This window comes from Myxocyprinus asiaticus, chromosome 12 (assembly GCF_019703515.2).
Source record: "Myxocyprinus asiaticus isolate MX2 ecotype Aquarium Trade chromosome 12, UBuf_Myxa_2, whole genome shotgun sequence".
Lineage (NCBI taxonomy): Eukaryota > Metazoa > Chordata > Actinopteri > Cypriniformes > Catostomidae > Myxocyprinus > Myxocyprinus asiaticus.
Genome location: NC_059355.1, coordinates 18,599,604 through 18,615,232, shown reverse-complemented (window position 1 = coordinate 18,615,232; position 15,629 = coordinate 18,599,604). Strand labels below are relative to the sequence as shown.

Genomic DNA, 15,629 nt, shown 5'->3' with positions numbered 1-15,629 from the left:
CTAACACTGATTCTCATGTTCTATTGATTTTAATAATTGATAATTATCTTTGATAATTATTAATTATTGCTAATAACCAAACCCACTCCTAAATGTAGCGCACTACATTTACTGGACCCCCATATGAGGTTTTAATGAGTTAGATTAAATTAATTAATTTAGATATTAATTAATAACTAAAGAAATAATTATTAATTATTTCTGATAGTAACACTGATCTAAACCAGTAAAGCCCTACATAATAATTGGTGCCCCGTGTGAGGAATCCTATGTGCCAGTTCTGTCACAGTGTGTATGCATAAGAATCCAAAGTAATAACTTGAATCATTACTTCTGTTTGGTTCTGTTTGACAACTGACTTCTCACAACTTGCCAAGCATAAGCCAGTGTGGTGTGAAAGTGCTCTTAAGAGTGAATTAGAGGTTGGTAAATTTACGATAGTCTGCTTAAAATCTGCTGTTGTTATTTAACTCCTAACGCTTTCATCTAGATGTTACGGAGAGGTGCCAAGTCACTTCAATGACGTCCACCACAGAGAGAACACAGTGAAATTTGCACATTACATAACAGTAGCCCGTAAGCCACAGGTCGAAGCCTCTCACCTGTGCATTCGTGTCAGCATTATAGCAACTGTAAAACAACAAGCTATCAGAGCCACTGTGTCGCAATAATTTTTACTGCCCCAGTAAAATGAGTCACCAATCGCCCTGCGTGACTGGAGCTGAAGCTCCACAGAGGTCAGTCAACCCAGCACTGCAAGCTGTGGTCGCTGCTGTCCTCCGTCTCTCCGTAGAGGAGAGAGATAACCTTAATGGCTACAATACTAGTCGTTGTGATGAATCATTGCAGGAACTATTCGATTATGTCAACAACCTGGTCGGGAAGCCAAAGAGCACAATCCCGGACCTAGTGGGCCAAATGTTCCTCCTCCATCACCGCAGAACCCAACTGCAAACCGCAGAGCACCAGGCCCAGCTCACCCAGCTGCAGAGCAGCTACCAAGTGGTGTAGTGGGAAAATCTCAGCCTGCACCAAGACGTTAGGTGCACCCAAGCTGAGAAAGTCCAGGCACAGGAAGATAATGCCCGGTTGCAGGAGGAAAATGAAACCCTGTGCAGGCAGCTTCAAGCTGCCCAGCTAAGAGTAGAGTCAGATCAGGTAAGTGCAGCTGAAATGCACAGCACAACATCTGACATAGAAGAGGGCCCCCTCTTTAGCACTTTGCGTAGAAATGTGCCCCTGAGAAACCCAGGGACACACCTAGTGGTACAGTCTCTGACTTCGTCCTCCAAGACACCTTTCAAACTCCTCCAGAGGCCCACTGGTTGGATGCAGGTGCCCCTCCTGACAGTTGCCCTCCTCAGTCAGTTTTCAGTCATGCCACCGTGCGTTTCAAACCGACTGATTCCACACCACGGAGGAGGGACAATTATTTTCAAGCCCAGTGTGGTGTAAGCGTTTCAAAGATCCCATTAGCCAGGGAGCTGTATGCAGCCTGGGGTCCACCCCCACGCGCTGACTGGACTCCTTCCCCACCACGAAGGGAAGTCGTCCTCATCGCTATAGCGATCTGAGTGACTATGGTGTTTCGGATGACTCGGACGACCCGTGGTCATACTGCCACCAACGCTTGCGCATCCGACAACTCGAGTCCCTCGCAGGGGACAGAGCGCTTTGATGCAAGTAATCGAGATTCAAACATCGACAATTATCTCGGAGAAATTGAGCACTGCCTGGCTGACTTGCCTTATACTTCGTCGCATGAAAAACTCAAGCTTATATGGAAGACCACGGTAAGGAGTGTCCATGCGTTCATGGAAACGCTACCGACTGGTACTCGAAACCGCTACTCAGCTCCTACGCGAGGAGCATTCGCTGTATATCGACGAAGCCTCCACTACCATAGCTGCTTTCGCCATCACCCAGAAGAGGCATGAGCCTCCGCGTGAGTATTACAGATGCTTGAGAATCGCGTACTTCCAAGGAAGTAACGAACCAGGTCTGGAGGAGGAACGAGCTTTCAAGTCTCTTTTCCTTCAAAACCTCCACGAGTGTGTGCGATATGACGTCATGATGCACTGCAGAATGGGCAACCCCACCATGCAGGAAATCAGAAGGTATGTGCAACTGGCATGGGAGACACACGTGCGCCCTGCCCGAAGGCATGAAGGCGATGCCAGAGTCCTGGGGATCCAAGCCTCAGAATATGCAGATCTAGTGCTCGAAGGCAACGAAATGCCTCGCGTTAAGGTGAATGCTAGAGCAGGACCCCAGAGGTGCCGATCACTCTGCCAGCAGGGTAGGCAACAGAACCAGGGGGGTGGTGACCAGACACACCCCCAGGGTCACGGCAGGCCTAAACTACAAAAACGTTGGAAAGGCCAAAAGGAAAGGCATGGTTCGAACGAAAACCCAAACAAGAAGGTGGGTGGGTAGAAAAGGTTTCAAACCCCCTCAGAGAACAAGATTTGAGAAAGGAAATGGAGGATATAAGGAGATGCTTGACTGAGTTAGTAACGAAGCTTGACGTGCTCGGTTGTTCACCAGGTCCGTTGAACTCCTCAAAAGGAACACGGCGCCGAAACCCCATCAGTATGACTAGACGATGTACCCCCTCCCGTTAACGCCAAAATTTACTTTGTAGGTTGGTCAAGTTGCTCCCCAAAACAGTCACTCCTAACATGCCACACCCTCCTTTCCTGACCTTCTTGGGTGATCTGTACCATAAGGGCAACGCCTGACACATGGGTGCATCCGCTCCCACGCACTACTTGACACTGGTCCCGAAATAATCTAATGGGTTCCAACACCTTCGCAGAGGTGGCTAGAGCAAAGCTTTCCCTTGGCAAACCGTTACAGACAGATACCTGCAACGTAAGCAAGATAGGTCATCTATCACAAAACGGGTGTGGATCGACATTACCTTTCAAGGGATGATGCTAACAGTACACCCTGTTTACATATGTCACATTAATATGGAACCACTGTTAATTGGCCAGGACTTACTGAACCGATTGTCTCCGCTCATTGACTGCCGTCATGGACACGTGGGTTCAGGTTGACATACCGAGACCACTTGGTCCAGAAAACAGTTTGCCAGCTTCAGATGGACAAGTCGCCATCGTCCAGAAATCCAGCAGAGACGAGGACTCCAACAAGAACAATTACAGGGCCTGAATAAAACCCTTCAGGGTACTATAGTCACTGTAAATTTGCAATCCGTTCTTATAACACTTTGCACGCTTTAGGGACTTTGTCAGAGAAGACAACTTATGTGTGTATCGTTAAAGATCTAATGCAGGACCTCAGGGAAATTAGCTCCTCAGTCAACAGTCTGAGTGGTGGAAGGATTCCAGCTTACCTGGTCTCCCTAGACCTTGTCGAACAAATCCTTAGATCTGCTACTATCTCCATTCTGCAACCTTCACAGATACACCTGGCATATAGTTTTGGCATTGAAATTCCAATCCATGTAAATCCTCAGAACCTCAAAATAGGATTTATCCTCAATCTACCATCATAGGCAGAATATATACAGACTAAAGTCTGTATTTAATGTTGGTTTTCAGAGAGGTAATGCACACATTCACCTCAAAACACCACCAACACTCGCCTACCGTGATGAGGACCCCTCGCTCTACCTTATCCCTAACCTAAACGTGTTCCAAGACAAAGAACATTCATTGGGTTTGTCCAAACGCAACCCCTTTGTTAGAGAGGTGACTAACTACTTCTGCGGCCTAAGAGCCGAATTCCCTGAACAAGTGTCATGGTAGCATGTCCATCAAAGATGAAGGAACTGAGACAAGGGTAGAGCGAGCAGGCAATTGCTGGCTCGTTAACACACCAGCCACCAAAGTCCCAATGTCATACAACTGCCATGATACAGCCATTAAACTAACACTACCAAACCAAACGGTGTTCTTAATGGTTCCCCAAAGGAGCCACAATGCACACTGATGATATTGTCCTCCATCATCTCAACGTCGACAAACATGACGCAGAAACTGAGATCATGGACGCATTTAGAGGTCACAACCTCACCATTGATGACACCCTTCAACAGCAGATTCAGGCTGAAGGAATGAAATTAGTGAAGTTCAGTCTCGAACCGACTGGTTTGACCACTATATTTCCTAGTCACATAAGCAGATCGTCATCTTACCAAGAACACCCTATTAGTTTGGTTGCCCTCTGGCTCCTCCTTAGTGGTTGGATCATCATCGCAATTATTTCACACGCCATGTACAGGTACATTCAACACCTACAGGCCAGACTGGACTCACTCCTCGTACAGCCACGTTTTACACACCAGTCTGAGCCCATCCCACAGGTTAACCCCAATCATTTCCAAGGATAAGCCTTTTAACCTTTAATCCTCCTTTCCTCTAACATTTTGTTCCTAGTAACCAATGTCAGGTTCTACTTTGATTTTGTGTTATGACCAAAGAACAACAAAGGATTGTGTTATGGTTAATGCTGTGCCTTCCAATAACTTGAAATGTTTGTGTGTGATGAATGTAGTTGTAGATTTAGCTAGAAGTTCTATGCCCAGATGTGCCTCAATCTCTGTCCAGACGATAAAGCCTCTGTGAACTCTAATGAATGGACTGTGCAACCCTTTTCTTTCCTATCAGGAATACATGGATGGCGTAACCCACAGGTTACTGTGAACCGACAAGAACTGTTCGGCCCTTCAGTTGCTCTAAAGATGCTGGAAAACAACCAACTCTTCAGACCAAAGGGGGGAATGTTGGGCCTCATGTATTCAGAAAGACGACAAAGGCAGGCCTAACACAGTCATAAAACCTAACTCAGGCCCACATACCAAGTCATAAATCTTACTGATAAAAACCGTGCCAAAATCTAACAAAGGGAGTCTAAAACAGACTACAAATCCCATGAAGCCTTGCTCACTAAAGGATCAAACTCTCAACTCCTATTGGATGAGGCACACGACAGAACGCATCTCAACCATGACATCATCAGGAGTAGAAATACCTCTGAAATGCTTCCGGGATTTGCTTCCAGCAACTTTGCTTGCCGTGTGTAGACACTCATCGCTGCTCTCAGGTGTAGCCTTGTGGCACAAGGAAGTAACGTCCGACTTGAAACTGTGGCCATACAATCTCCATCTCGCTGGACAAGTTGAGATTACTCTGTGTTCCATCGAACACTCTAACGGATCTGAAGGAGACCGCCGAGCAATCTGCATCATCCGTTTGCCTGCAGAAGTGAAGAGACTAAAGATTTCTCTTCCATCTTCAATCAAGTCGACGTTGCTGATTTCTCCGCCAGCCCGCCGAGAATCAGCAGCCATACCGCCCGCCGACAGAGCGAGGAAACGGCCTCCCATCATCACCCGAGCCTCGAGGAACCGAGTCGGAGTTAAAGGACGGATGAACACACGTTCTACGTCCTCATACGATTCAAGTAAGAGGTTTACATCTGGGCAGAGATAGAATATTATAGTGTGTTATTCTTGTGTATCAAGGTTATTGCTTGTACAGTTTACAGCCTGCCGTGTCCGCTCATTGCGATTAATACTCAAGGTATTAATTATCAGGTATGAGATTTGCTGTGTTGTAGTCCAACCACATTGGACTGTTGTGTATTTCCGCCATTGCAGGTGAGACCAGCACATTGAGTTTATCCATTAAAGAATCAAAGACCGCGGGACAGTTTACGAGCCGTCCACCGCGTCTCTGAGTGATAAACTAACAGCTGCTTTCTCTCCCACGATCGTGAAATCGGCTTTGGGGCCATCACTTAATTCTCTAACCACACACACACACACACACACACGCACGCACTCACGCACGCACGCACGCACGCACGCACGCACCCCCACACAAACATCCTCGCACACATTTTTGGCTAGTAGATAGTTTTGTGATAAAGCTCAGCTTTGTCCCTAAGCTATCGTACAAGCGGATACACACGGTAAACTGGTAGACACCACTGACTGGTTTCTCTCCGCCCACATTCGCGGCCATATTCTCTGGCCGGAAGTCTCACGTGACATACTCTCCACGAGAGTCACGTCCGCCATTTTGTGTGCGTCCCTCCTTACACACACACCTTGTGTGTTATAGGATTATTTTGATTTCCATATCTAATCATATCACTGTTTAGTTTGTAGTTGTAAGTCGGAAGTTTACTGACTGCATTGTATTAATTCTTAATTGATATTACTGCATAAATAAACTTTGTTATACTTCAAAGAGAAGTGTTTTGGTTTGTTTTGCATACACCTGTCGCATGCTGACGGGATGTCAGTGCTCGGATTCAAGCCTTCATTCATTGTTTTTTTTTCCGAAAATCAATATTCTTCGGATGTCGATTTTCCTAAGAAAACAATCTAATATTGAGACTGTTATACTTTCTGGTTATTAGTCCCTGATTCCAGGGTGGTGCCCCGGCAATATTAATCCTTATTAATATTCTATTGATTTTTGATAATTGACAGTTATCTTAACAATTAATGATTATCTTTGATAATTGTTGGTTTAAAGGATTAAAAAACTAACACTGATTCTCATGTTCTATTGATTTTAATAATTGATAATTATCTTTGATAATTATTAATTATTGCTAATAACCAAACCCACTCCTAAACGTAGCGCACTACATTTACTGGAGCCCCATATGAGGTTTTAATGAGTTAGATTAAATTAATTAATTTAGATATTAATTAATAAATAAAAATAATTATTAATTATTTCTGATAGAAACACTGATCTAAACAACCAGTAAAGCCCTACAGATGTCACCAGCCCACTGACTGATCTCACTAAAAAGGGAGCTCCAGACCCGGTCCAGTGGACGGTAGGGTATGTGGGGGTGAGGGCATGGCGGAGCGTTCGTCTGGGGAGAGAGGAAGCGGTAAGGGTGAATTGTTGCTAATTGTGATATCTATGTTCAGAGTGAGAGGCGGGGAGATAAAAGGCTGCCCAAAACCCCAGAGAAAAAGAGAACCCAGCTGACAAGCTGCATGTGTGTGTTGGCTGCTGTCGGCTGTTGTGAAGCTTTAACATCACACTTGAGGAGGATGTGTTTGATTTATAAATAAAAGTGATGTACTTGAGTTGGAATCGCTGTTCCCCGCTTCCTCATTTCATTGAACCTTTACACGCACGCACGCACGCACGTACGTACACACAATTTCTGATTAGAAAGCAGAACTTCCACCACTACTTCGACGGTCTCAGACCCAATCAGCATAAGTTATGCCTCCTCCTCCACCTATATGAGCCTGACAAGCTATGGGGGTCATAATAATCTGCATGTGGTTTTTGTGATCCGATCATAAAATGTCTTGAACCCCGTTTACACTTGTATTTAACACTGACCACTTGTGATCGGATAACCCAAAATGCATCTTAAAACAAGGTGTAAATGGGGTCAAAGGTAGATCTCTGGGAGCAGGAGTGAGAATTACTGATATAAAAACACAATCACGGAGGGCATGATTTACTTCCATTGTCTGTTTGCAGATTTCTTTACCTGTCCCCTGGTTTAAACTCGTGAGAAAACTTTGTCCTTTTCTTCTTGTGCTTTCTCTTCAGGTTTCGTATGGAGAGGGGGATGCTCTTCTTCCGGGTCGGGCCGCTCTGCAGTGATACTGTAGAGCTGGCAGAGGAAGTGACGGAGCTGGTATCATCTGTGTCATCTGCTGCCTCATCATCTGACTCTTGCTCCCCCAGTTGGGTCCACTGTCCCTGGGAAGCATTTGCCAATGGCTCCTTCCCCTCCTCCAGACCATCAAGGCATGGAACATGAACATTGTTGGGGCAGCATTGGGTGGAACTGTCATCAGGACAGTCTTTTTCCTGCACTGATTTCTCCTCACCTATAGAATAAGACATGGCCAGTGCACTCATTTTTGTTTTTTTCTCCCCAATTTTGAATGCCCAGTTCCCAATGCGCTCTAAGTCCTCGTGGTGGTGTAGTGACTCGCCTCAAATGGGTGGCGGAGGACGAATCTCAGTTGCCTCCACGTCTGAGACCGTCACTCCACACATCTTATCACGTGGCTTGTTGCGCACGTTACCACAGAGACATAGCGTGTGTGGAGGCCCACACTATTCTCCACTGCATTCACGCACAATTCACCACGCGTCCCACTGAGAGTGAGAACCACATTATAGAGACCACGAGGAGGTTACCCCATGTGACTCTACCCTCCCTAGCATCCGGGCCAATTTGGTTGCTTAGGAGACCTGGCTGAAGTCACTCAGCACGCCCTGGATTCGAACTCGTGACTCCATGGGTGGTAGTCAGCGTCTTTACTCGCTGAGCTACCCAGGCCCTGGCCAGTGCACTTTTTTTTTTTTTTTCACCCAATTTGGAATGCCCAATTCCCAGTGCGCTTTTAAGTCCTCGTGGTCGCGTAGTGATTCGCCTCAATCCAGGTGGCAGAGGACGAATCTCAGTTGCCTCCACGTCTGAGACTGTCACTCCGCGCATCTTATCACGTGGCTTGTTGAGCACGCTGCCACGGAGACATAGTGCCTGTGGGGGCTTCACGCAGCATGCCCTGGGATTCAAACTAGCTAACTCCAGGTGTGGTAGCCAGCGTCTTTTACCACTGAGCTACCCAGGCCCCCGGCCAGTGCACTCTTAAAAACTTTAGCAGCTATAACAAAACAAGATTTCAAGGTGCTGTAAGTGGTTTCTTCACCATAGCGGCACCAAATACGATTGCAAAGATAAAGTTTCCAAATAGGTCTCCCAAACACTTCCCCATCTTCTATTGTGCAGTTAAACAGGTAGTCCCACCCCAAACATGTGGCACTGGCAGAGAGCTACCTCCAAGCACCTTACTAATTGGCTAACCCACACACGAGCATAGAGCTGTCACAGAGACGTGTTATTTCTCAGAGCAAGCGTTTCAGTGATATCTGTCAGGTAGTAGGGGCATTTAAAAATAATAAAAAAATAAATCCCACTTACAGCAGCTTTAAAGACAAGGACAAAAATGCAAATATTCAAGCAGTACTTTTAACAAATATTTCAAGTACCATAATGACATGGATGATGTTGATATAATCCAGTTTAGTTTGTGGTATTCAAAGATAAAAGTACCTTTAATGTTGTCTGCTTTCTCTGTTGTCTGTGATCTGTTATTCTGAGTGTCTGAATTTTCTGTTATTTTCTTTCCTGGTTCCTTTCTAAACATTCTTTTTAACTGCAACAATAATCAAATAATCAAAGAAAAAATGGTCAATCAAAAGATAAGGAATTACAATAACAAAACATTCATTTTCATTTTAGTTGTGAAATTCCTCATTGTGCCTACAACTGTCTGATCAAATTATTATGTTACAGCATAGAAATTATTTTAACAGCACAGAAACATCTTTTCAAAACTTAATCCAGTTACAGCAAAATCACCCATGCCTTGCGAACAACAGGGTCCTCAGGGTGAGCAGGGGTCCCCTCTGGCCCCTCACAGGTGATGTGTGTGGTTTCACTCTTGGCAGGAAACACGTACAGAGCCCTCTCTCCCAGCTGCCTCTGAGCGTGATCAAAGTAGCCCAGTCTCTTCACTCTGATTATTAGAGACAGTCGTCAATAAATTAGTCAAACTAATTAGAACATGTGAATGAAAAGAGAAGTGTGAATCACACTTTTTTTATGCACTCAGGTTGAAGTGTCCTGTGTCCTAAACACTTCTGTTCCCTGTGCTCCTGTACTGTAGTGTGTTATAAATCATGAAAATTTTGAACGGCAGTGTTTGAAGCTACTTGTACCTGCCAAGGTTCTCCTGTGTGATGGTTGAGGGTGGTGGGAAAACACTGTCTGACCCTTTTGGAGAGTAACTTTTTGTAATCCACGTCACCTTTAGCTCCACCACCTGAACCTGCAGTTGTACACAGATTAAGAGCCACATCACCTGTCAGACATCTAACTGGAGATGATAAATAAAACATTAAAAAAATATTGCAAAAGCAGCATTTGATTGGTTATTTGTAGAGCTGGGCGATAAAGCTTAAATAGTTAGTACATAATAATCTCAATATTTTTTTTAGCCTTTTAACAATATTCAATTTACATCATGATATTAATGTGTTTGCTCTGAAAAAAATTTCTCTAATCAGAAGAGATATCTTTTTAACCAAACAGCCATTGCAACCAATTCAAAATAGGTTAATGAAATAAGTAAAATACACAGTAACCAATCTAGTTAAAAATAAACAAGGCATGTTTTCCACACTGTTTTTCACTAAATGACCACAAGGTAAATATTTGATCCTTTTAATTTATATGCACCAATATAACAAGAGTAAACAGCAATATTTTTTTTACTTTTACCAAAACAATGTTATAAAAAATGTCACGTGGAGACTTCAGTGAATGTTTTAAAGTGATGATGCAAACAATTTGTTGAATCAAGAATTTTGTTTCGATTCAGTGATATGGTCAGTTTGAACTGATTTACTGAAATTAATTGAACTTACCAACTCTAATGACTTTTTTTGCAACTGAAATTTAACCAAAGATACTAATAAAACTAGGGCTGTCGATTTAACACATTAATTCAGTGCAATTAATTACATAAAAATAATGTGTTAAAAAATTAACACAATTAATCATGCCCCCTGACCATAATAAGGAATCTAAATCAGAATGAGCTTTATTGCCAAGTATGCTTACACATACAAGGAATTTGTCTTGGTGACAGAAGCTTCCAGTGCACAAACAATACAACAACACGACAGAGCTAATAATAAAAAAAATGTAAAAAATAGAATAAAAATAAAAGTAAATAGAAAATAAAGTATATATGGAAATACACAATAGGACTACACACACACACACACACACACACACACACACACACACACACGTATGTATGTACAATATACAAATACAAATCTGTTATATAGTGAAGCAAGGGAACGTAAATGGAAGAAGAGGTGTGGTATGTTGGATAAATATAAATAGACTAAGCTGTGTATTGCACATTAATTATTGCTCAATGGGGCAGTTTTAACTGTTCATGAGATGAACAGCCTGAGGGGAAAATAACTGTTCCTGTGCCTGATGGTTCTGGTGCTCAGTGCTCTGTAGCGCCTGCCAGATGGCAACAGTTCAAAAAGGTAGTGGGCTGGGTGAGTGGGGTCCAAAGTGATTTTTCCAGCCTTTTTCCTCACTCTGGAAGTGTACAGTTCTTGAAGGGAGGGCAGGGGGCAACTAATAATCCTCTCAGCAGTCCGAACTGTCCTTTGTCCTCTGTAGTCATTAAGTCCTGTGATTTTGGGTTTCTTTGGGACAGGAATGATGATTGAGCATTTGAAGCAGCATGGAACTTCACACTGCTCTAGTGATCTATTGAAGATCAGTGTGAAGATGGGGGCTAGCTGGTTAGCACAAGATTTTAGACAAGTGGGTGAAACACTGTCTGGGCCCTGTGCTTTGCTTGTCTTTTGTTTTCGGAAGGCACGACACACCTCTTCACAGATCTTTTTTTTTTCTCCCCTTTTCTACCCAATTTGGAATGCCTAATTCCCAATGCACTCCAAGTCCTCATGGTGGCGTAGTGACTCGCCTCAATCTGGGTGGATGGAGGATGAATCTCAGCTGCCTCCACGTCTGAGACCGTCACTCCGTGCATCTTAACACGTGGCTTGTTGTGCGCATTACCACAGAGACAAAGCGTGTGTGGAGGCCCACGCTGTTCTCCACGGCATCCACACACAACTCACCATGCGCCCCACCGTGAGCAAGAACCACACATTATAGTGACCACGAGGAGGTTACCCCATGTAACTCTACCCTCCCTAGCAACCGGGCCAATTTGGTTGTTTAGGAGATCTGGCTGAAGTCACTCCTCTTCACAGACCTTAAGTGCAGGTTGAGCAGCTGGAGGGGGGAGGAGGGGGGTTGCAGGAGGTGTTGACGTTTGTGTGAAGTGAAGGTCAGAGCAGGTGTGGGGTGTTCACCATGTTTTTACAAGTCTCAGTCAGCAGGGGGCAGTAAGTGCAACTCCAGCAGTATAGGCAACGAGCAGCTATACAGACAACAAATCACACTTACTTACTGACAGCACAATATGATGCGTTCCTGCATTCAAACACAGCTGAATGGAGCGCAAATCCAAATACTGGGGTCTCGAGACTTGTTAGACCGAAGTTCGACGCTTCAAAAGTGTCTGTGTGATGCACGTGTACACAGATGCATCCTTAGAAAAGCCCTTATAATAAGTCTACCTCAGATAAACTGCCAAATTCAATTGCAAAAATGGATTGAGGTGGAGTTTTGGCCAGTGATAAGCTTACATGTATGTTTAATGATTTGGAAATAAACAGTAAACAAGACAAGGAAGGATTGTGGAACTAGTCTAGTGACACTCTTTTGGAAACTTAATGATCACATAAAAAGTTGATTTAAATCAGCGTAATGTTCTCAGTGTTGCTTAAGTTTAAAATTGCCAGCAAATTCATAGCAAATATATTGTGAATAAGCAACATATCACCCAGCTCTAGTTAACTGCACTGATCACAACAAATATTTTTCGTAACAGAACTATTGTCTAAATTTGAGAATGAAAATGTTTGTCTTACCTCCTCCACAACAACCCTGAATTTGCTTTTCTTACTGAGAACTGGCTTTACACCATAAAGCCACTGCACATTAGCAAAAACCTTCGAGGGCCCAATCAAAACCTGGCCCGGGTAGAACCCATATGCATCATCAAAGAACAAACCCTGGAGAAGGACAGGGCAACACATACTACTAAAGCACAGTGGTGAAGTATTTTGTCACATTGACTTACAACACAGTAGTACAAAAAATGAGCAATTGTGACAGAACAAACAATATGAACCCTCTGGGGTCGACAGACGCACCGGCACGTCCTGCTGGATTTTTTTCCTCATAATAGCGGAAACAACTTAAAATACTCTGTCATTTTTAGGCATACAGATAAGTTTAAGACATCATTAGAGACTATAAAGGGTCTACTTTTATTTGTGTAAACTCACAATAACAACAAAACTTTGTGCTTTTGTAAAATAAAGAAAATAAACAGGGTGCGCTTTCAGCCGTCTCTGTCTCCGCGAGCATCTTTCTGAAACACGTCACAAAAATGAACTGAAACTCCGAAAATACTTATCAGACAAACATGAAACATATGTCTAAAGAAAGCTTAAAATGTCTACTTTTAAATAAAACAATTCAAATTTAAAAGAAATATTCTCCTGCAACGTAATCTGTATGAAACAAAGTGATGTACAGTTTCTCCTGGCTCAGCTAATTATCGCTAATGTGATCAAACCCACGGGCAGAGGGCGCTATTCATACGGTAATGTGCTGAGGTGATCAATGCAAATGGTAAAAGCCCCCAACAGTGCCTTAAAAAGCAACAAATTCATTCACTTTTCTGCACGTTTGGAAGATTGCATGCTACACAGGTGAGGAAGCTCCTGGATAGTAACGAAGATTTCACATTTTCCTCATAAGAAGAGCGGGAATCTGACGATGAACATTTGCATTTTGAAGAGCGGCTTGATTCAGCCGAGGATACAGTTTCAAATGAATAAGTAATTTAGTTTTATTTACATATTAGTTGACATGCTATTTTATATAAACATGGACATATTTTACTAGGATTCAGAGTATTGAAATTTGAAATATGTCCTAATAGGCAAGATTTAGTTACATTTAAATGTTGTTTCGGCTAAAGCAGGTATTTAAATTGTATGCTGTATGATATAAATATGATATGTAATATGATATAAAAATAATATGAATGTTTAGATTATATTTTAACTAGTGTTTATGCTGCCTCATTATCATCAACGAAGCTTGTGCTTGCAAATATCTGTTCGGGTGTAAATGTGTAAAATGTGCTGTAAATATGCCCATATTAGAAAATCAGCATATTAGAATGATTTCCGAAGGATCATGTGACACTGAAGACTGCAGTAATGATGCTGAAAATTCAGCTTTGATCACAGGAATAAATTGCATTTCACAATATATTCAAATAGAAAACAGTTATTTTAAATTGTAAAAATATTTCACAATATCACTGTTTTTGATGTATTTTGGATCAAATAAATGCAGCCTTGGTGAGCAGAAGAGACTTCTTTTAAAAACATTAAAAAAATCTTACAGATCTAAAACTTTTAAATGGTAGTGTAGGTCTAAAGTTTTTTTTAAGTCTTTATGTAAAGAAAATGTATAGTTAGATTACTTCTTTTAACTTAAACTTGATTTTGTGAATAAGCTACAAACAACACATTCAATCATTAAGTCTCCTCACATTCATTCTCTCTCAGGGGAGGGGTCTTTGTCTCCTCAGGTGAGAATCACATCAATATTCATGATCATCCACGCCTCCTCGCCTATGGCCTTTCTAACAAAGTGTTTTACAAAAGTTAAATGACTATATTGTTTTATATGAATGAGTGATCAGGATGGTTTTCACATCATTTTGTAGCACAAACTCTAGGCTACGAGATCCAGTTCTCAAAAGTCTTGTGAACAAATGTTTAGTATGTGTTATATGGCCTTATTTCAGTGACTTCATATTTTAGTTTTTTCAAAAACCACGCATAAACGTTATTTTCTCAAAAATACAAACATGTACATACATGTTGTTCACATATTATTGTAGCCCAGTTTGTGCTGAATACAGTGTTATCAGATTTTAGTCATTAATATGTTTTTAAGCAACTGAAAAAAGCACAAATGTCAAGGCATGTCAAAACTACTCCAGGGCCCAAAACACCCTCAGACCCCAGAGGGTTAAAGATAACTGATGATGCAAAGATATGAACACAAATTATGAACACATACCACATCGCTAATGTGAGGGTATATATCGTAAAGTTTGGCACCATCCTCCTCACTCATAGAACACCTAAAGTAAAAAAAAAATAAAAACACACACACACACACACACACACACACACACACAAGTACATGTGTAATTACAAAAATCGAATTAAATTATGTGACAATCTAATCAATAATAGCATTTTCTTCTCTGCTGGTTAGTTGCACTTAGAGTTAGGGCTGCACTTGAATGAGATCAAGTTTAACACATATAACATCATACATGTACATAATGTATGACACACACTGAAATTAACTCATATTAAAGTGAAGATGGTGTGATCACATTACCGTGCTCCGTTGGAAAGCTTCACAATGATTTGGATGCTGAGATCATATACCTTTCCCAGCCAGAAGTCATAAACAATGTAGTCACCATACATAAATGACTGCAGACAAGTACAGAACACAGATAAAGAGCTAGTTAATTACTTATTAGTCATCATTTCGGAGACACTTTTATGAGTGACTTAAAGTACAGCACGTGTATTACAGGTTCAGTTCCCTTGGAGTAACATGAGGTTAAATGCTCAAGGGCACAATGGCGATGGGACAACCCAGTAACCAATTCAACAAACCTTGGGTTATCAGCCCAGATGTTTAGCCAATATGTCACCATCCCACTAACAGCAGGAATAAGTTAACCTATTGAGGCCTTAAAAAATATATTTTGAAGCACTAAAGTGCAGTTTGTCTGTACATTACCATTTGTGAATCATTAAACTATGTAACACAATTTTTGTTCCTGGGTAGTAAGTGTTATTTTCTAATTGCTTATGCCT

At 42.2% G+C, this 15,629-nt stretch overlaps 1 protein-coding gene across 4 annotated transcripts in view; it reads right to left on the bottom strand.

Annotated features, from left to right (window-relative positions):
* Positions 1 to 15,629, bottom strand: part of LOC127448992 ((E3-independent) E2 ubiquitin-conjugating enzyme-like) — a 135,728-nt gene that overhangs the window by 53,975 nt on the left and 66,124 nt on the right. For all 4 annotated transcript variants that reach the window (XM_051712027.1, XM_051712030.1, XM_051712028.1 and 1 more), the window contains exons 4-10: positions 15,139 to 15,236; positions 14,809 to 14,872; positions 12,570 to 12,713; positions 9,756 to 9,865; positions 9,403 to 9,553; positions 9,088 to 9,190; positions 7,507 to 7,852 (exon numbers count right to left, since the gene is read on the bottom strand). In XM_051712027.1, the coding sequence (XP_051567987.1) occupies positions 7,507 to 7,852; positions 9,088 to 9,190; positions 9,403 to 9,553; positions 9,756 to 9,865; positions 12,570 to 12,713; positions 14,809 to 14,872; positions 15,139 to 15,236 (1,016 nt within the window). The remainder of the gene's footprint in view (positions 1 to 7,506; positions 7,853 to 9,087; positions 9,191 to 9,402; positions 9,554 to 9,755; positions 9,866 to 12,569; positions 12,714 to 14,808; positions 14,873 to 15,138; positions 15,237 to 15,629) is intronic.